Source organism: Lissotriton vulgaris, chromosome 1_1, assembly GCF_964263255.1.
Source record: "Lissotriton vulgaris chromosome 1_1, aLisVul1.2, whole genome shotgun sequence".
Taxonomy (NCBI): Eukaryota; Metazoa; Chordata; class Amphibia; order Caudata; family Salamandridae; genus Lissotriton; species Lissotriton vulgaris.
Window position 1 is genome coordinate 1,661,157,914 of NC_141685.1, and position 21,473 is coordinate 1,661,179,386.

General features: G+C 46.7%; 1 protein-coding gene across 1 annotated transcript in view; it reads left to right on the forward strand.

Annotated features, from left to right (window-relative positions):
- Positions 1 to 9,624: 9,624 nt before the first annotated feature.
- LOC147751005 (tyrosine-protein phosphatase non-receptor type substrate 1-like) overlaps positions 9,625 to 21,473 on the forward strand; it is a 140,074-nt gene continuing 128,225 nt past the window's right edge. The window contains exon 1 of the mRNA XM_086937487.1: positions 9,625 to 9,835. Within this exon, the coding sequence (XP_086793613.1) occupies positions 9,781 to 9,835 (55 nt within the window). The 5' untranslated portion in view covers positions 9,625 to 9,780. The remainder of the gene's footprint in view (positions 9,836 to 21,473) is intronic.

Here is a 21,473-nt window from a genome sequence, read left to right on the forward strand (position 1 = left end):
TCATCCTGGTCTTGGTGGACCATGCCACAAGGTACCCGGAAGCCATCCCTCTCAGGACAGTGACGGCCCCCGTGGTGGGACGGGCACTGATGGGTGTTTTCTCCCGGATGGGGTTCCCCAGAGAGGTGGTGTCCGACCGAGGCACCAACTTCATATCGAACTATATGAAGTCTCTGTGGAAGGAGTGTGGGGTAACCTACAAGTTCACCACTCCTTACCACCCTCAAGGAAATGGGCTGGTTGAGAGATTCAACCGGACCCTGAAAGGCATGATTATGGGTCTTGAAGAACCAATGAGGCGGAAATGGGACGTCCTCTTGCCATGCCTGTTGTTTGCTTACCGTGAGGTGCCGCAGAAGGCTCTAGGGTTCAGTCCCTTTGAGCTCTTATACGGTCACCCGGTAAGAGGACCTTTGGGTCTGGTCAAGGAAGGCTGGGAGCAATCTCCCAGGAAACCTCCCCAGGATGTATACAGCTACATGCTGGCCTTTCGGAACCAGACTCGGCGCTTCAGAGAACTTGCTCAGGCAAATCTGGAGGCCAGCCAGGAGGAGATGAAGCGATGGTACGACCGGAATGCCACTCTGGTAGAGCTTCAGCCTGGTCAGGAAGTGTGGGTCATGTCCCCTGTGGAACCTTGTGCGCTCAAGGACAGGTGGACTGGACCGTTTAAGGTTGTGGAGAAGAAGAGCGATGTCACCTACTTGGTGGACTTGAAATCTCCCAGGAACCCCTTGCGGGTCCTGCATGTCAACCGTTTGAAGCCCCACTTAGAAAGGTCCGAAGTGGGCATGCTCTTGGCGACAGATGATGGAACGGAGGAGGAGAGTGGGCCTCTTCCTGACCTCCTGTATGCTAAGGAGCAAGACGGGTCAGTGGATGGTGTGGTCCTCTCTGACACACTGACCCTTGAGCAGAAACAGGATTGTCGCCACCTGTTGGGACAATTCCCGGATCTGTTTTCCTTGGTTCCGGGTGTCACGCATTGGTGTGTCCACGACGTTGACACCGGAGACAGTCCTCCTGTGAAGCACAAGGCTTACAGGGTGACTGACAAGGTCAGAGCGTACATTAAGGAGGAGGTCTCCAAAATGTTCGCGTTAGGGGTGATTGAGTCCTCTAGCAGTCCTTGGGCCAGCCCAGTGGTCTTGGTCCCGAAGGCTGCAGCGCCTGGTGCTTCACCAGAACTCCGGTTCTGCGTGGACTACCGAGGGCTCAATTCAGTCACGAAGACTGACGCGCACCCCATCCCTAGAGCTGATGAGCTCATCGATCGGTTGGGGGCTGCCCGGTACCTTAGTACGTTTGACTTAACGTCTGGGTACTGGCAGATTGCCTTGACTGATGGGGCAAAAGAGAGGTCAGCATTCGCCACACCAGATGGGCTATACCAGTTCTGGGTGATGCCCTTTGGGATGAAGAATGCCCCCGCCACCTTCCAGAGGTTGGTCAACCAGGTCTTGGCTGGACTGGAGGAATTCAGCGCCGCCTACCTGGACGACATCGCAGTGTTCAGCGCCAGCTGGGAGGAACACGTGCGTCACCTCCAGGAAGTGTTGTTGGCTCTGCGCGGAGCAGGCCTCACAATCAAGGCCAGTAAGTGCCAGATTGGGCAGGGTTCTGTGGTGTACTTGGGGCACCAAGTAGGGAGCGGTAAGGTGGCCCCCCTGCAACCCAAGATTGATACCATCCTGGCTTGGGCACCGCCCAAAACCCAAACACAGGTGAGAGCCTTTTTAGGACTCACGGGTTACTACAGGAGGTTTGTCAAGGATTACGGTACCATTGTGCACCCCTTGACTTCGCTGACTTCCAGGAAGCAGCCACGAAACGTGATCTGGACTGATGCCTGTCAAACGGCCTTTGACACCCTGAAAACTGCAATGTGCACAGCACCTATACTCCAAGCACCCGACTTTTCAAAAGAATTCATTGTTCAGACGGACGCTTCAGAGCATGGCGTGGGGGCTGTTCTAGCTCAGGTGAATGAAGAGGGCCGAGACTTGCCTGTAGCCTTCATCAGTAGGAGGTTACTTCCCAGGGAAACGAGGTGGAGTGCGATAGAGAGAGAAGCATTTGCTGTGGTCTGGGCGCTGAAGAAGCTAAGACCCTACCTGTTTGGGACTCACTTCCGGGTTCAGACAGACCACAGGCCCCTCAGATGGTTAATGCAAATGAGGGGTGAGAATCCGAAACTGTTGAGGTGGTCCATTGCTCTACAGGGGATGGACTTTACGGTGGAACACCGCCCTGGTACAGATCACGCCAATGCTGATGGTCTGTCCAGATTTTTCCGCCTTAGTGATGAGGACTCCCTAGGTTAAGGGTAGTTCTCCCCACATTTCAGCTGGAGGGGACACGTGTTAGACCTGACATCATTGGCTTGAGTCTCTCCTCCATTTTTTCTGTTTGCCTCTACTGTGTTACGGTGTTTTGCTGGTATATGCTTTGGGCGCCGTGTCACTGCTGATCAGTGCCATAGCGCAAGTGCTCCCTATGTTAAAATGATGTATCTATTGTATCCATGTTTGGCTTATTTGGTTTACTGTCAGTCCCTAGTCTAGTGCACCAGGAGTGCCGGGGCTTGTAAATACGAATACCGCTCGTGGGCTTGCAGCACGTGTTGTGCCACCCACAGGAGCGGCCTTGTAAAAGAATGTCTACGGGTCGGTCATTGCGAGACCCACGTGCAGTCCTGCACTGTCACGCCGGCTGCGCAGGTATACCTACCTGCCAGCCCCTCCAACCTTCCCTTAACTTCATGTTAGTCACCCCTATGGTAGGCCCATGGGCAGGGTGCATTGTAAGTGTAAGGTAGGACAAGCCTGACCAAGTTGGCATGTCCTGATAGTGAAGTGCCGCCATCTTAGGGCTTCACTATTGCGAGGTAGCCTGCTCTCCGTTGGATAGAATGGGCCGCCGGGATTATTAACGCTATAATCCTAGCTGGCTCGGGGAGCATGGTGCAATGTCGAGTTTGGTATCCCTGAACTCGGGGTTTAATTACGCATCCGTTGGTGTGGATGGTTTTTGGACTCTGGGTTCGAAAATAGCAATTTTAGAAAGTGTCTATTTTCTTGTCTAACCATATCTGGTCTCTGCTGGTCTTGCGTGTATGTGACAGGAGCTGGGTGGCTCCAAGAGGTCTGGATGAGTCAGTGTGGGATGAGTGGGACATTACGTTGAGAGTAGGGGGAGAGTAGTTGTTGATAGCCTGCCTTGCCTGATACAATGCTGGCTCCACCTCCTGCCGAGCGACTGATGGCTCTGTACCTGCCATGGACGATCCTAGCCCCACCTCCTGCCAGGAGGGCGATAGCTCTGCTCCTGCCAGTGTCAATGCTGGCTCCACCTCCTGCGGGGCGTCTGAGGACCCGGCCCGGCTCAATGAATAGGCCAGGTGCTACTGCCTAGCTCCACCCACCACAGACCCAGGATGTTGGGAAACCCCCGGCATAGACAAAGGGATCAAAGACGAAAAGGGGTATAAGAGAAGGACCCCTGAACTAGGAAATCAGATCACTTCTGACAAGGAACCCTGTAACCAAGGACAAGAAGCCTACTGATCTAAAGGACTGTCTACCCCTTCTGCCAGTGTGCTGTTGTTGGGGGAATCCTGCAGTGCTTCTTTATTTTTGCCAAGGAACCAGGAGAGAGGAACTGTGTGTGTACTCTCACGCTTGCTAAGAAAATCTCCAAGGACTGGAAGAGTGCCAGTCTCCTGCCGAAGTCACAGGGCTAAAAGACTTCACCTGCTACAAAGTGCTATCTGCTGGAAGTGTGAATCCAGCATCTCTGAAAGAACCAGCAACCACGACGATCGGACGCTGGGCCCAACCGACGCCAGCAGCAACGCCAGGGAGTAGGAGTACGGCTCTAACTCCAGAGGACCTCGTGTCTGCCCCGCTGCTGATCGCCTCAACCGTGTGCCGTTCGATGCCGTGAGCGCTGCTCACTCTGTGCAACTGCATCATCGACAACGCCTGCTGTGGCCTGATCGACACCGAAGACGCGACGCCGGAGTGCTCGACGCCGCTGATCCTCGTGTGCTTCATTTTCCTAAGGTACTGTGTTATTGGGGGTCCGTGTGACTCCAGGCCCGACGCAGCGCTCCTCGCGGTCGACGCCGAACCTGTGGATTACCTTTGCCCCAGCGTTGTGTAGCTCCCGTGTGAGTTACCCTGTTGCTAAGAACTGTGTTCCCAAGAAGAAGAATTGCTTGATACTAAAGACTTTTGTGCTAAAGAAGAAACTACCTTTGAACTATCCTTTTTCCTTCCTAAACGTATTTATTCCGATTGTGTACAGTTTTGCCGTTATTTTGGTCTTGTGCTAAGCCTTATATAAAAATACTTATTTTTATAATACTACGGTGTCGTGTCCATTTGTAGTGTATTCACTGTATTACTGTATGTGGTCATAATTGCTTAACACACAGCCTCTGAGATAAGCCTGTTCTGCTCTGCCAAGCTACCAAGGGGGTGAGCAGGGGTTATCGAAGGGTGTGATCCCCTTGCCCTGACTAGAAAAGGAGTGTCCCTATTTGTCAGAAGTGTATACCTCTGCCAACTAGAGACAGCCGGTTCTAACAGCGAGAATTCGCGGATTTTGCGGATTGCGAGTTCGCAAATCCGCAAAATTCACGAACGCGAGATTCGCAAAATTCGCCCATGCTTATCTGCCATTACATTTGGGGCTTCCACTGGGACTGAGAGCCACTCGCACCAGCCCGTGACAGGGAGAGGAATGTCCTGTGCGATGGGTGCCACGCGCAGCGCATACTGGCGCCATGAGCGATACAAAACTAAAATGGAGACTGACTCAAGCACGTAACCAAATCCTATGCGCGCCTGGCCAGCTCTTGTCTCTCCCTCTCCTATTCACAATGCTGCGCGCTTGCACAGCTCTTGTCTCCGTTTGTCGGATTTTGTCTGCTGTAACGATCACTATAGTTCTCTGGCGAGAACGTAGCCGAGACCTAAAAAGCACACCGTAGTTAGTTCTCTTTGAGTCACTACTGCTGTAGTCCGCAGCCAAACAATTACAGCAGTGGTTGGCTCCAGCGTGGTGTTGTGAGGAACAAGGACTTCTTTTTTTAACGTTCTACTCATTATTTTCCAAATAAAAAAATAAACACTAGTTCACATAAATGTTCAGATAATATGTTTCAAGCCTCAATCAAAATTACAAAAGTTATGTACACTGTAGAATAGCATCACACAGCTCGACTATGGTGTGCAACAAGAAGACAATATTTAGGCGCAGGGCTCCTTTATTATCCCTCATCAATGGCATGAGGAAAGGGCATTTGGTCCTTGCTGCCTGGAACCCGGTGCAGGATTGATACGTATGCTGTGGGACTGACCTGGGCTACATACCTATTGGCGCGCAGTCAGTGAGCAGTTACATGCATGCACAGGACGCCACATCCCCTTTGAATGGCCTGCTTACCTCTTGCACCATTTCCTTAGAACCCGGCCACAAAAGTCATATCTAGGTTTCTGGACCTGTGATTGGTGGTTGCCATGCACCTTCTCACCAAGCGGTGGAAAGCACATGATCCACCACATATATGTGCATGGAGGTACTCGCTTTTAGCCTGGGCCAAAGCAGAATAACTCGCCATAATACGGGAAGAAACTATGGGACTAAGGATGGAGCCCATGGCTGCCCAGTGGGAGGAATTTCTCCGGGCCCTGCGACAGGCAGGGAGGGATAGTCCTGGGGGACAGCCGGTGGAAAATTGATGCGAACACGCAGTGAGGGTCGGACATCCCGCCAATAGTCAGTAGTAATATCAGGCACATGCGTATATCCCACTTCACGCCCAAGGTGGGCAAAGTTGCTGCCAATAGAGGGGGGGGGGCTGCTGTCAGGCTGATGCCATGAGATGGGGGACAAGGGCGGGGGTGGGGGAGGGGGCATGGGGAGAGATAATTGCATAGACATTGGTTAATGCGGCCATGGTTAGTTTGGTTTTGATTGTTTTGACCACAATATCTGTTCAATTGTATCTGTTGAAGGATCGGAAAGGACTCTGTAGCACGCACTAGTGAGACCATGCAGTTACTGTACTGCACCTTTTATCCTCCGTGAAATGGACTGTTTGGGAGAGTTAACCTCGACCCTCTACCAGCCTAGGTGCAGAACTTTATGTCTTGTTTAACACCCAAGTTAAATAGTATGCTTCTAGCATGAATAGACGGAGTAATACATAGATGGCTCATGATGTGACATGTTGCCTTTCATGGATATGTTATATCAAGTAAAATACATGATAAACAGATTTGAACAAAATAAATGAGGAAAGTGCATTTGGTAATGGTGCCCTTTCTAAACTCCGCACGCCATGCATGAACATTACAGTTTTCTCAATGCACAAATCACTGCTCCGCCTCCCATCCCAGGCTTTCTTGATTTTTAGATACCCTCCAAAGTTTTTGAAAGACTGGTGATAAAGACAAAAGACAAATACAAAAATGGTTCTAATGGTTTCCTTGCTGAACTATGTACTAACATTTATACAACTGAGGCAGCTGTTGCTACGGTGTAAACCTTGATGGTTGACTTATTGAAGCTGTACTACAAAATGTATCCTCTTTGGATGGAACACAATTAGAGCTCTGGGACTGCACTAAGAGTCATCTGGTTCCTTAAATAAAAAAAATGGTGAAATTAGAACTGCGCGTGTCACTTAAGATGAATAGTGTTGATGCCAAAGTGGGAACTACCATTACGCGCAGCATTTCAGAGCCATTGGAGTTACCGTCATAATACTAAAGGTAAAGACAGAGTGCATAAAATGTATATATCAGTCCACTGTCACACATAGCAGTTTCAGAGTCATGGGCTAGGTTCAATAGGATTGTATACAAAGAGATCATATCAGACTAGTGCAGTTTTAATTGTTCTCTAAAATGCAGAGTAAATGGAGGCTGCATTGAGAGCAGCATTGACAAATAATGAGGTCTTTTCTAGTGGGAAAAGTAGATTTATTAAACCTCATACCTGAAAAGAAGAAGTGGCCAAGTGTGTGCCTGGACATGGGTCCCTTGGTCAGTGGTCCAAAGGATTACCTTCCTGAAAAGGCCTATCAAGACCGAAACTGACCCGGGGTTGCCTGTGTTCCCTTCTGGAGGGAGCCCTCCTGCCATTTCGGAATAAACTGTTCAACTGAGAAGCAGGGTCAGTACTGATTTGCTGAAGTCGTCTCTAGAATGGACAGTGGATGAAAACCAATGGGTGGAATGCTACCCCTCAGTATTTGCCCGTGGCTTAGACAGTATGCATAAATAAACACAAGGAATCCAACGCAAAGGAAGGGAAGGGGGAGGAGTGATCAACAACTGTTGAAGCACTCAGTGTTCTGTAAGATACCCCTCACACACCAAAAGGCCCCTTGGTGTCATGCTTCATCATCGGGGTTTTCACACCCCTCTATCGGGATGCGGCGTGCTGCGACCTACGGCTACGCGGGAGCATTTATAGAAATGACTATGTGTGGTGTGCGGTATGTTGTTTATAAGTGAGTGGTGGGATGTGGTGAAAGATTAAAAAGTACCTGGCACATGAGTATAAAAGAAATTTTTATTCCTCCCCCTTCCCTTCCTTTGCGTCGGATTCCTTGTGTTTATTTAAGTACCACTGTGGAGCAATAATCCAACCCTTCGCTCTACCCCCCTCTTGTGTTTTTTTGACATAAGACAGTATGCAAACATTCCTCCCATCAGCTTTTTTTGTGTTGCTATAAAGAAGAGCCCTTCCTGCAACCAGGCAGGAGTTGGTGTTTCGTGATGTGTAATCCCTTGATGATAAAACAAAATGTACTTCTGCAGAAAAACACATACGTGTTCAGGAGGTGACTGACAAGGCTTTAAAGAAGGGCACGTAAGAGGTTTACCAGGTTAGGTTTATTAAGTGCCTTTAATGTTTGAGGAGCAGCGGTTATCTAGTTATGGTTTTCCTATCATATAAGCTAGTTATCTAAGGCACAATTACAAAATGGGTGGATTTCGATGTACCCCAGGGCTAGAAATAATGTTTCTGGCTAGTATCCATGCTCATAAGTGGGGATATAGCAAATGATTCCCCACAGAAGGATGAATGACCACCCAGAGCCATTTGATCTGGGATGAACCCTCCGCTTACCACCGGTTCTTGTTAGGTTGTGAATGGGTATGAGGGAGCCTGTGTTGGGTGGGGGTAGGAAGTGCGTGGTGGTGGGTGTAAGAGTGGGGGACATAAGAGTAAGTGGGCTGGCAGTTAGGAGAGTTGTGCGCGATAGCTAGTTGAGGGGGCAGGAGCCAGGACCAGCCTGTACTTGCAGCGCGAACCTCAGGTAATTTAATTGTGCTATGTTTCTGAATGGTAAAATGGGGCCTGGTGATCCTACACCTGGAAAATCCGGGGGCACGAACACTGGGCGAGTTGTGATTGGGAGGGGCAACATCTCACCCAGGACACTGCTCCTGGGCGCAGTGCTCATGCCTAGGGAGCCAGCACAGGTGGCAATGAAAGTGATTGGCTGTGAATTGGAAAATGTTGGTTCTTTTCCTTGTTTTTCACCCCTTCCTTCTCTTAGGCACCTGTTTGTCTTTTCGACTATTCAAGGGGACATTTTAAATCCACCAGCCACTGTTGTAGAGAATAGAGATACATGTACACTTCTTTAATGAATATTTGATACATTGTAACTTGTATCTTTATGCATTAGAGAAGAAAAAGATGTGAACAAGAATAATTCTAATTAGCTGCCTGTTACAGGTAGGCTTATTCATAAAGCCCTTGGTTCTTTGATCCTGTTTTATTAAAATGATCAAGTCTGTGTGTAATATGACAGTTCTTTCCAGGCGAGATTGCTGTATTCAGTGTACTGATTCCTTTTTCACATGTGTTCTTTCTAGCTAAGAACAAATTGTTGCGCATACAGACAAAGGGTGGTTTACACTGGAGTTCGAAGGTTGGTAACTTAGCTAGAATATTAGGGGCCTATTCAGCAAAGCATTTATGAGTCCAGAACATTTTACTCCTGGATAATCTTTTACATGCCTTTGTGAATTGGACCCAAAACGTCGAACTCCGTGTTAGTAAAAGTACAAAGAGAGCACCACCCAGTTTATTTGCACTAATTCTGTACAGATGGTCCCTGAATATTGACATTTTATTCCCATTTTAGATGTTTCGGACCCTAGTCACGAGTTTATGTACTCAAAAAAACGCCTTTGTGAACAGGACCCTTAGTGGAAATCCTTGTTAAATAAATTTTGCAACTGCAACATTTTTCTGCTTTTGAATTATTTCCTGAGATAGAAATGATCACAAATAGAAACCTTATCAACTGTGGAATGGTGCAATTAAACTTGACATGTTAAGTCTGCTATCCTATTTATACACCACTGGCTTCCAATCTGCCTGTTCTTTCTATGTTTTTGCGTGCTATCCAAAACTGCAAGCTGGCTTATTTCCCATTGGTAAGCAGAGGCTGAAGCCAGTGGCAGCCCAAGCAACGGGGTGTCCTACATTCCTGACCTAGATGCGGCTCATTGGCCTCAAGTCAACCCACAGAGCAATGAGTGCATCACATGCTCTAGATCTTATCCCATGTGCCTTACACCCATCACCGTCACGAACCCCTGGTGACATCTTCAAGACGATGTGTTGCCGAAGCTTTATCTGAGATCACTTTCCAAGGCAAGGCTTGAGACCCTGGTGGTGGCGGCAGTGCGCTCTTGTTCACGGTGCTGTCCAACCCTGGTACCAGGGAGCTGCAGAGCGCTGAACATGGCGGGTCTGGTTCTCACGTTCGGCTTGCTGGAGATGACAGCACTCTTTGGAGGTAGGAACCAACCACACCTCTGTCTCTATTTTACCGTCTTCACTGTGAGTGTTGCTTTATTCCCTTGGCTTGCATCAGTTCAGGGACTTACAGAACACCACATGTCAGTAAAGGCCCATGTGGCTACCTCTGAGCAGAGAAACCCAAACCAGGGCTAAGTCTCGCTAGCTACTTTGCTGACATTAAATCCCTAGCGGCCTCTGTAGTGTGTCGCCAGCTTGTCTTTTCTTTGGCACAGCAGATGTCCAGAGGTGAGACTCCCTTTAATATGTCTGAGTGAGAGGCAGAGATGCAAGGATGGATGCAGGATTGTCTGCTGTGTCATGCTGGTGCATCAGGGCGCGAAAGTCACATTGCAGGAAAGAACACTTTCAAAATTTCATTTCTGAAGGGTTTCTGGGCCTATACAAGTAAGCACAAAGTCCAAGTTAAAAATATCAGCTAAATGTCTTAAACTGCTAGATTCCAATAACATACATCTGCAGACTTACGCCATGTTGAGACCTGGGCTTCAATGCAGTGACTGGCCCACGATATTGCACCTTGTTACACAATGCACAGCTACAGTTAGTTTTATGTGTGGAATCTGGCCATCTCTGACTATGGCTCTACATTTATCCAACTGAAGGATGAATCAAGTCACTCTGCACTGAACTTTTACAGTGAGCTCAAGGTGGCTGCTTCATAACAGCCTTACTTACTCTTGCCCCTTGAGCTGTGACAAATGTCCCTGGTTGGGCCCAGTGCCGAAAATATCACTCACTGGTTCGAAAAGAGAATAATGGGGCTCATTATGATGGCGGGCGAACATCAGTCCGCTGACCATCATAACGGTGATGGGACCGCCCGCCAGACGTGCGGCGGTCCCACCAGTGCAATTAGGATGCGCCATCAGGCCTTTTAACATTGCGGACAGTGCTGCTGGCTGCAGCACCATCTGCAGTGTCAAAAGAGCATGTACAGCATATCCCTGCACCACCTGGCAGGCACCACGCGATGCCTGCCACTTGGTGCATGGAACTGCATGGGGGTACTTTGGGAACCCCTCCAGTGCACCACCCACACACAGAGGGGGGCCCGCAATGAGTCCACAAAGCCAGTCTCTGCCTGTCTTCTTGTGGCAGGATATCCACCGCAACAAGACAGGAGGAAGGGCATAGCATAATCACTAAGGCGGTGCCTGCACGGCACCGCCGCAATGTTGCCCTGGTTCCGGTTTCCGCAAGGTGGGCAGAAAAGGACTGCCTTGCGGAACCATAGCGGACTGCCTTTCTGTCCACCGCGGAACCATTGTGATTGCCACCACCATCCTAATTTGGCAGTGGGAATTTTCAGTATGATGGTGGAAATACCGCTACCACCGGCCCGGCGGTGGCAGTCCTTCCGCCATCATAATGAGCCCGAATGAGCCCAGTCCTGAACTCTGTAGTGTATTGCCAGTTCCTACAACCCCTACACATCAGAGGTCATCTGCAGGACCCTGCCATTTTCTGTATCCGTCAGACGGACAGCTGATGTATAATTTTCGTATTCCCTCCCCAAGTTTTTTAACAGGACCCATCATTTTTGTAACCACTGCCTGAAATCATTGACAAACTCTGAATCTTAATGATGTCACCAAAGGTTAATCAAAAGGGCTATGGATCTTGAAAATTGAACTGACACAAAAGTAAAAAATATGAGATGTGGGCATGCATTAAACAGATCTCCAGGATACTGCGGCATGGATAAGGAAATTTTGCAGAAGAAAATTGGACATTTTACAGCACACCATTCTTTAGTGGCATTTATATGGCATCCTATTTCAGTGACATTTAATAATTAGTAAGTAATAAAAAGTGAATCTGCAGGGAAAAAACCTGGATAGGCTTTTCTGATCACAACACTATTCTGCCTATCACCCATGCTCTGAACTCATCTTCCAGGTCTAAGGGACAAAGCCTTAAACTTTGATCTCAGAACAAAATACTCATCCAGTTGAACTTTACCACATATGAGAGCACCTTCAGGTATGGGGATTCGGAATGTGCACCATACAATAACCTCTGTAGTGTTTGATTCAATCTATAATGTTGCTCCAACTCTAATAAGAATCCAGGCCACCTATATGGAATGCGTAACAACGGACTTACTACTTAGTTAAGTAATAGCATTGCCACTATTTTCTTAGAGTTTCCAGAAAACGAGCAGAAGCTTTTTGCCTGTATCGAGTTTTACAATGTTTGATTTTGTTTTCCACTCCACGAGCAGACAGGGGGATGGGTGAAGCGAGGAGCAGTAAAAAAAGAGAGTTTAAATATAGCAGACCTCATTACATGTGAAAAGATCGTGGGGCATATTATCAAGGGGGTTTATCTCCGCTTTTTTGGCTTTAAAAGCCAAGAAAGCGGAGATAAAATGATCTCCCTATTACCTAGCTGTCGCTAACACCAGTTAGCGACAGCTAGTAGGAAATAGCGACCATCTTGGGCCCCACTTTGCATGTCAGTGATATTTATCACTAATGACATGCAAAGTGGGCGTGCCAAGATGTTAGCGACTGGAAACAGTTGCTAACATCGCTATCTCCTATTACCAACTTTTGGAGATATTCGCGCTAAGCGTGAATATCTCCAAAAGCTAACACCTGCCCTGAGAGTGTTCTTAGCCATGTTATCCAATGGGAGGTGGATAACATGACTAAGAGCATTAGCTCGCTAATGCATGTATCGCTGACTTTTCAGCGATATTCATGCATTGCGGCCGATTTTTATCGCATTTGCGATAAACCTTGGTAATACCAAGGTTTATCTGCGATAAAAATCGCCGCAGCTCGGCGATAATTTTTTCACGTTAACCAAGCAATAGCGATAATTATCGCTATTGCTTGGTAATATGCCCCGTGTTTGTATCCCGGAAACTTTTAAGTAACTATTGATACAGGGATACGGGCCTGGCATCCGCGCGTTCTCCACTGCCTGGAGTAACTCTAGTAACAGGGAGGAGGCGCAGAGGAGGGCCACTGTGCAATATTTACAGCACATCTCGGCGAGTGTGGGTAAGCAGCGAAAAGACTGGTATGTCAGAGCGTGCTGTTTTCAGAGCCAGAAGGCAATAAAACAAAAAATGACTAAATCAGGCAAGCAAAGCTTTTTGTTATTTTTCGCGGCACTCTGACATGAAATTGCTGGCTTTGCACAACTTGACCAATTTTGGGGTAACATCGCGAAAAGCTGGGTTGGGGTGGGGGGTGTTCTGATGAAATAGCTTTTTTTTCATTGCACCTATAAATTCTCCGTTAAACTCTTAGAATGCACAAGAGCTTGGACCTGTCCATTCAGGGAGATAGCCAGTAGCTTTGCAGCGCCACAGGTCTCAAGTGTTCAACATATACCTTTTGACCTTATTTTAAATCTACAAATACTTTTCATTATTGTAAAGGCAAAATAGAATTTTGGAGCGCAGGGTGGAGTTCAGGGCTTTAAGTGGGCTGGGTTTTGCCAGTGGTCAGCACCAGCAGTACTAAAAAGCAAGGGCTGAGACGGGTCTCTATCGGGCTCTCCATTTTTGCCTTCACCGACTGAAACAGGCATTGGCAACGCCAATAGGTCTCAGCAACGCGAGAGCTATTGGCTTTGTCATTGTTTTTTGGCCATTGACTAATGCTTTGGCATTAGCATTGGGGAGTGCACTCAAGAAAACAACATCAGACTTGCAGGAAAAGAAAGCAACATATTGAAAAAAAGGTGAGATGGAAGAGAAGATGATTAAAAGGAGAGCAAAATAAGAATTGGTAGTAAATTAAATGTTAAAAAAACAAGGGAGAACTAAAGGAGAAAAACTAAAGGAGAAAAACACAAGGAAAACAATCAACATAGAAAGGTTACAGAGTACACACTACTGCTAGGAGCAGCTTCCACCAGGTTAGGCACAAACACCCTGACGTTGAAGGATGGGTTATCTGACTGCAATGGAAGGGTGTGACAGTTCACCATTAGTAAGGTGCCTCATCATACCGGCTTGTAATGGATGTGACGTGCAGGATTGGGAGGAGGTTTCCCCTGAATTAACGCTTGCCTGTATCGTTTGCGCTCAACCCCTTTACACCTTCCTCAATGGCTGCTTCCCAAAGGGGCACTGACGGCTACACTGATGCCTGGCCACATTGGTCTCACAGGCAGCGTTTCTGAATGTAAAGGTCACAATGCAGCTTTTCAGCTGAATACAGTTAACATACCAGCAGTCCACCCCAGTGAAACAGTTGACAGGAATGGGCTTTATGCAGATGCCAGGGTTCTACATCTGTCCTAGCATATTAATGTTCGAGTTGGTGCGAGATTACACACCAAATCCAGGGTCACTGCGGAATGTCACGTCTTCAGTAACTTTTTCCATTTATTTACCATACTGTTTTATCCAAATTCAATCCATTTACTCCAAAACTTTGGATTTCAATCCATTTTATTTTGATCTTGCCACACGTGGTTTGCGTTACGTTTATAAACAGCTTCTCATGCCTGGATATGCAAATCCATGCCTTTTTCCAGGTACGCAAAAAACATAAACCATCCTCGACTGTTAGTGATAATGTTGCCTAATGCATTTTGTGCTAAAAATAGCCCTTCCTCAGGGGTTCACTATGAAAATAAAACAACGTGGCTGTTAAAATTCGGTTGCAAATTACTGTGCTTCACATGCCAAACACAATACCATATTTCAAAACGACACTTGTTTAGCGTTCTCCCTCTAAACACGTTGATACTACGCTACCATTATTCCACATGAAGAATCCTTGAACCACCCTCCTTACTCCTTATTTGAACCTTCCTTCATATTCCAAAACATCCCCACTGCGCAACCCTATTTCCATCCCTTCTCATTCCCACTACTCTTGTCACAAAACAGCTCTTTGTAGGCTCCTACCTTAACAGCTTCATTCAGCGCTCGAGTTTTTCCCTTTCATTTCCACTGTAATGACCGTGATTTAGTGCGCGCCCAGTGGAACAAGTGACAGGAATGGGCTTTATGCAGAGGCCAGGGTTCTACATCTGTCCTAGCATATTAATGCCAGGCCTAGTGGGTCTGTCAATGCTTGTTATGAATAGTAATCCAAGGGTGAGGTGGTTGGGAGAAGGTAGGAAAGTTTAATGGGTTACGCCTTCCATCGCATTTATAGGTAACCGGAAAATGAAAGTTGTGAATTCCACACTGCATTTCATCTTTAAAAGGTTGATAACAGTTATAAACATCGCTTCCACTGTGGGAACAAATGGCGCGTAAAACAATTAACAGTCTTGAAGTAATCAAATTGGACATAACATTACACTATTTTACTAGGTTTCTAACATTAATAAGTATAAATTGCCCAGTATCTGATTCGGATTATCTAAAAACTAAATTTGTATTCTATACAAAGCAGCCCTCGAAACTGCATGTTTGCTTCTGCAGGTTGCTTTATCAAAGGCATGCAGGCTAACATAATTAATATTTGCTATTTAAAATACAATTTAAATAGCAAAAAAAATGTAGGAGATGGTCAAAAGACGAGGTTATGAGATTCTGTCTGCTTGACGAGCCTTTATCATACACTTCACAGTATATAATACAGGTGAGAGAGCGCAATTTGAATAAAAAATATGTATGAACCATATTCACAAGCATATCGCATAAACGTAGAATCTATAACGTGAAGTTAACACTTGTAGTATAAAAGTTAGCCGATGTAACCAATGTAATAGGAAATATATCTGTATCTATTTTATAAAGAGTATTAGAATTAGAGAAGCCCGTATACATAGTGGGCTAATGTAGAAATGAATAGTAATGCTTAAGAATAGTAGAACGTGTAAAACTGAATATACGTGTGTAATCATGAAACGGAGAAAACAGCGGAAACGTAAAGCGAAGAAATGTGCAGAGAATGTATAGCACGATGTAAGCACGAGAAAATAAATGTTGCGTTATATGTAGAATGTATTCACTTATAATCATTGCTTTGCTAAATTCGATTATATATAAATGTGTGTTAAAGGTTATACTGTGTAGAAAGCTTTTGTAGGAATGTTAGAAAAGGTTTAGTCATATGTGATTTTAACCTAACTGACCAAGAGTTCGCAGGAGTGTAGTCCGCTGTATGTAATTTAGTGGGCTCACAGGAGTCGTGAATAGCCTTGATCTGAATGTGCGAGACAAGAGTCAAAGGTCTTGCTAGATTTAAGGTGACAATGCTGGACGAAGTTTATGGCCTAAACGTGATAAGAGACGCTTGGAATTTGAGTCTTGTTTAGAAATGACCGTTCACAGGACCAACTAAGGTTACGAATACAGTCGTAAAGAGTAGAGTTTTGCTCCGAAAGTGTCAAATGAAATGTCAAATGAAGTCACCAGCAAGAAGACGAAGATGGCGTCTAAGGAGAAGGGTCAACTTAACGGACGACGCGAAGAGATGAAGCCATGGAAAGAGCTAGAATGACATCATGGGGAAAGTACGTGGTGGGCGTCGAAGGGGCGTTCCACCCGTACTGTGATTGTGTATTTTAGGGACAGTACCCCGGGGAGAAGATAGCGCAGATGACTTGAGCAGATGTCCTGAGAAGTCAGAGAGAAAGAGCAGAGCGCAAGAGAGCAGTAGGCCGAGGACCTTTAGAGAGCGGATGGGTAGGCAGAGAGGGTACTGCTTCTCGACATAGGTTACCATTAGGGGTTAAGAGAGTTTGAACTTCTTTGGAAGTCAAACTGCTGACACCTTTTTTAGGTAAGGAACTTGCGAAGTAGGGATGTCACATAGTACAGAGTAGGGACAGAATTAACTTGTTTATTCTTTTTGTAGATGACGCAACGGAACCACATTGTGTCGATGCTTTTTAATCTGTTGATTCTTGAATTGACTTTAATTGTATTCTTTTGTAGACTGAGGTTCTTTAGGGAATTTATGTTCCTTCTAGTTCCTGTATACTTATTGAATCTTATCCTGAGAGGATTGTATATGCACTTAATTCTGATTTTATATTAAACTTTTAAAACTTCATCAGTCGTAAGTGGTCCTTCAGAGTTGCGTCAGTTTATGGGGTTAATTTAACCTATGCGGGGTTTGTCTTTTACTCAATGACAGAAAATAACCGATCCAAATTGATGAATGAGATTAGTATCTAAGTGATCAAAAGGGGTATCAAAATCTCATTCCCCGCAGTTGGTAGCAGAGAAAGATGGTTTTCTTCTTGAGGAAGACAACCTAGGTCAGGTCTAGATTACCCCAAGGTCCCTAGTCATCGACGACCAGAAGAAGAATCCCTGCCGAAGAAGGTGCTGACGGTGCGTCGAGAGAAAAGCAGCAGAGTCGGTCGAGAGTGAGTATAAGGGTCATGCGTTGTAAGATTGCGGTATTTTATGTTGTACTTGTGTCGTAATGTCAAGCGGAGTTGAATGCCTGTAGTGTGATTGAGGGAAGGTTGTGAGCGCGCGCAACCGGATAAAAATCCTAAGTTCAAGGAGAGCTTAAGTGGTTCGGGTGTATCGAACACCCAGAGTAATTGTTCACCATTGTAAAGGGGGTCATGAGGTACCATTGATCGCCCGTAAGACCGATGATAGGGGGAGCGTAAGAGTGAGTGTATGAGTAACGGACGCTGGTCGTACGTTTACTGTGTGTAAGTAACCTATCAGTTAAGGCGATCGTCTGACCGTGAGAGGAAAGACGTTTCGTCAGTTGAGGTGACAATTACAGTTAGACTGTGGCCGTACAGTCAGAGAAAAGTGATCGCTTGGACGGAAGTAGTCATTTTTCAGCGTATGAATGAAAACGCATGCAAGGTCGTGAGACGAGTTGAGAAAGAAGGGGAACTGCTGCAGAGGGAACGAGTGACGTCAGCGTAGAGCCGCGCTGAGATTGGTCAGTCAGCGTAGAGTCGCGCTGGGATAGGCCGATTAGCGAGAGCCGCGTAGGGATTGGTTGGTTTGTCATCGGGACGTAAATAAGGAAGAGAATAAAGGAAAATTGTAGATTATCGAAAATGAAGTGTTTTAAACGTTTAAGGGCGATCTTTAAGAGAGATAGAAGAAACTTGTATGCAGGAGAAGAAGCTCCACCAGAAGGCACACCAGCTTACCATATGGCAGTGAATGTAGGCTTACACTCGATATTATGGATCTCCGAGTGGAATAATCTAACAGAAGGGAATAAGGAACTGACGTTTCCGAGATACGGGACGTTTAAGTTGGAAGTATTGAACCAACTGAAAGCGGTAATGCTAGCAACAAGACCTCTACCGAGGCCAACACAGTTCGAAGCCCTTAGTGCATGGTTTAGAGCAGCACACGAAAAGAGCTTAAAGAGACGCCAGGAAAGAGTGAGGCGATCGGTAAAAGCAGTGCAGGATGCTAAATGGGATGATGAAGCTAAAAAGTGGAGGGTGCAAAAGATAGAAGTAGACAAACTGTTCACAATGTTAGAAACTACGGCAGAAAAGAAACCTCTAGAAGAAGATGAGGATAGCGAGCCAGATGAGGATCTGATAGAGAGACTATTGACAGATAGACCACCTCCGTACAACAGAGAAGCCGAAAGTCCTGCATTACAGCAAGGGGACAGAGCTAGATGGGGGGAATATAAATCGCTCCCAGTAACAGAGTGGGATGCCAAGAAAGGTGAGGAAATACCTCAATCTAGTCCCGAACAGAGAGTAGTGGGAAGATTCGTGGTCCAGAAGGTGCCAGAAACACAGCATGCAAGGTCGTATCAAATGCCCGACGCTTTACAAGTACCTGTTACCATAGGCCCTATAGTGTCAATCTACAACCCAGAGGGGGTCCAGCAGGAGGAACAGGCACGATGGGACAGGGAAAGGGCAGAGATAGAGGGAAGGAATAATACGATCAATTCCCAGAGGCAGTTGCTAGGACCAATGAGTCGGAGTACCCCACTAGATTCCGCAACGGGTCCCTGGATAGAACAGGGGGGCCAAAGAGGACAGATGGATCTGAGGGGACCGAAACCGAAATCCTATAAGGAATTAAGGGAATATTTGAGAGAATGGGATGCTGCCGAAGAGACTCAGAATAAAAGATTAGAAACAGGAGCAGAATGGAGTGACCAGGATAACAGGATCCTCTCTTACTGCGGAGCTGGCGAAAGCAGCCCTGAGTGGGAGGGAGGGAGTCAAGGAAGCAGAGGAGATACTTGCCATACTGCCAGTGGCAATAGGCAAATGTGCGACGACAGGAGTGCAGGTTGTGGGGGAGTGCCTCGCGTCATCCTTAGTGAGGGAGAACGAAGGACGCAGGAGTACCGAAATAGTTTCAAGTGCACTCACCATGCCCCGGACAAAAATGTGCGACATTGGAATCACTGGAACATGGAGAGTCGCGAAGCGTCTCGCCATGCATCCGGGGATCACGGACGAAGTCAGGGGAATATGGAGAGTCGCGAAACGTCTCGCCATGCATCCGGTGATCACGAACGAGATCGCGGGAACATGGAGGACCGTGGAGGACCCTTCATTTTATTGAGCGACACCAGACAGCAAGGGATTTGCAGTGATACAGAACAGCACGGAGGATCCTATATTGTATCTAGAGAAACCGAGCCGAAAAGACGGAATGTAGTGATGGGGAATGGGTTAACGTTCCACCATACCCCAAGGGAAGATGGAAAAGCTTGGGATCTAGAGAGGTGGGAACAAAGAGATGGAAGAAGAACTCCTCATAACTCACCTGTGCTTAGACGTAGGGCGCATAGTGGAGGTGAGAGGGGTGTGAGTGAACAACCTAGGACCGATGTACTGAGAGCTGAAATAAAAGCAAGACGGCTTGATGTAACGAGTTTAAAGTCAGACTTGGATGAGATAATTGACGGCACAGTGGCAATAGAAAGGTTAGAGCTGTACGAACCGGATGAAATACTGTTTTTATCTAAGGATGTTACTCGGAAAGCAAGGGCAGCTCATGAAAAATTATCTGAATTGGCAGACAGGTATATGATAGACATGTCACGGACTAAAGCTTTACAGGCCAACCATAGGCTAAATTGCACGGATCAGGATCTAGATGAGCGTAGGACGATTGGGCTAAGAGTACACATAAGGGAACTAATCATGTGTATCAGAATATGGAGGGATCTGGATAGATGGGAGGAAAGATGGTCCAAAAGGGGGTCCGTCAGAAGGAGTACACTTGCGAAGTCCCAAGATGGAGAGCTAATGCGAATGGAAGCTTTCCCTTTGCGAGAAATCGCGAACGGAAACTACGTCCATGTGCCCTGGAGTAGGGGGGATTTAGCGGCATTTACTAATTCTTTCCCCAAGTTAAGAGAGAACCCCGTGGAGTGGTACAAGCAGGTAGAGAGGTTCATGAAGATCTCTAAGGTACTGTGGATCGATTGGAACACCTTGTTCGATATCGTAGTACCCAGAGATTTGTGGACGGCATGCAAGCTTAGTGTCGAATGGCCCGCTTGTGAGCCTCCGAGAGATGCCAGGACGAATGGTCCATCAGATAGAGTCATGGAAAAGTACGAGAGAGTAATAGCATGGTTAAAGGAGAAAGTGCCAGTGCAAGACATAGATGGGTTAAGATAGATCGAACAACTCAGGAGCCTAAAGAGACAGTTCACGAGTTCTACGAGAGATTGCTGAAAGCATTCAAACAGTATAGCGGGTTGGATGTCATGGATCCTAAAGACATAGGACAGTTTGTGTCGAAGTTTGTTCTAGGATTGAGACCAGACATAAGCCTAATGATTCAACAGCATTTGATTTGTTGGCAGAATAAACCTTTAGATGAGATCTTGAGGTATGCGAGGTACTGTAGCGACGAAATAGACTCAAAAGCAAAGAAACTTAAAGAAAAGCTGATGTTGGTGCAGATGCAGTCAGCTGGAAAGGGTGGACAGCGGCAACAGGGAACAGGAACACCAGTAAAGAAACAGAATAATCAAAGCAGAGATGAGGAAGAAAGACCGAGACCGAGAATAGATATCGCGACACTGAAAAAGACAACGAGGTGCCATCAGTGTAACGAGGTGGGACATTGGAGACGCGAGTGTCCCTATAATGTCGAGACGGGGGAGTTGGAACAGGAGGAGGATGAGGTTCAACCCAGCATGGTAAAGGGAACAACAGTCCCGAAGGGAAAGTTTATCAAAGGGGGGAATCAGACTCCTCGAGCCCCGTTCCCTCAACCGCCTCGCATTACAAATGGAGGAAAAACCTATAGACAAATGCCATTGTTCGTAGGAGGAGAAGAATGCTACTACGTTGATCCTCTTACAGGGCAACGAGTGAATAGAGAAGAAGACTGTACTCTAGGTGCAGCCCTGGAAGTAGATCAGAGAGGACCCTACGTAGAGGCTGAAGTGGCAGGATGTCCTACGACCTTTTTGGTAGACACAGGGGCAACTCGATCCACTTTGAGATCAGCGGTAGTCCCAGGTTTGCCAATGTCGGGAGAGACGATTCAGGTGGTAGGAGTCGCAAAGAGGAGGATGACGAATCCTCTGACAGAACCAGTGTCAGTGAAGATAGGGAATTACAGTGATGAACATCAGTTTGTAATCTGTGATTCTAGCCCTGTGTGTCTGTTAGGAAGAGCCCTGTTGTGTAAACTGAATTGCACAATACATTGCACACCTGAAGGAGTAGAAGTGCAGACCAACGATGAGGATGCC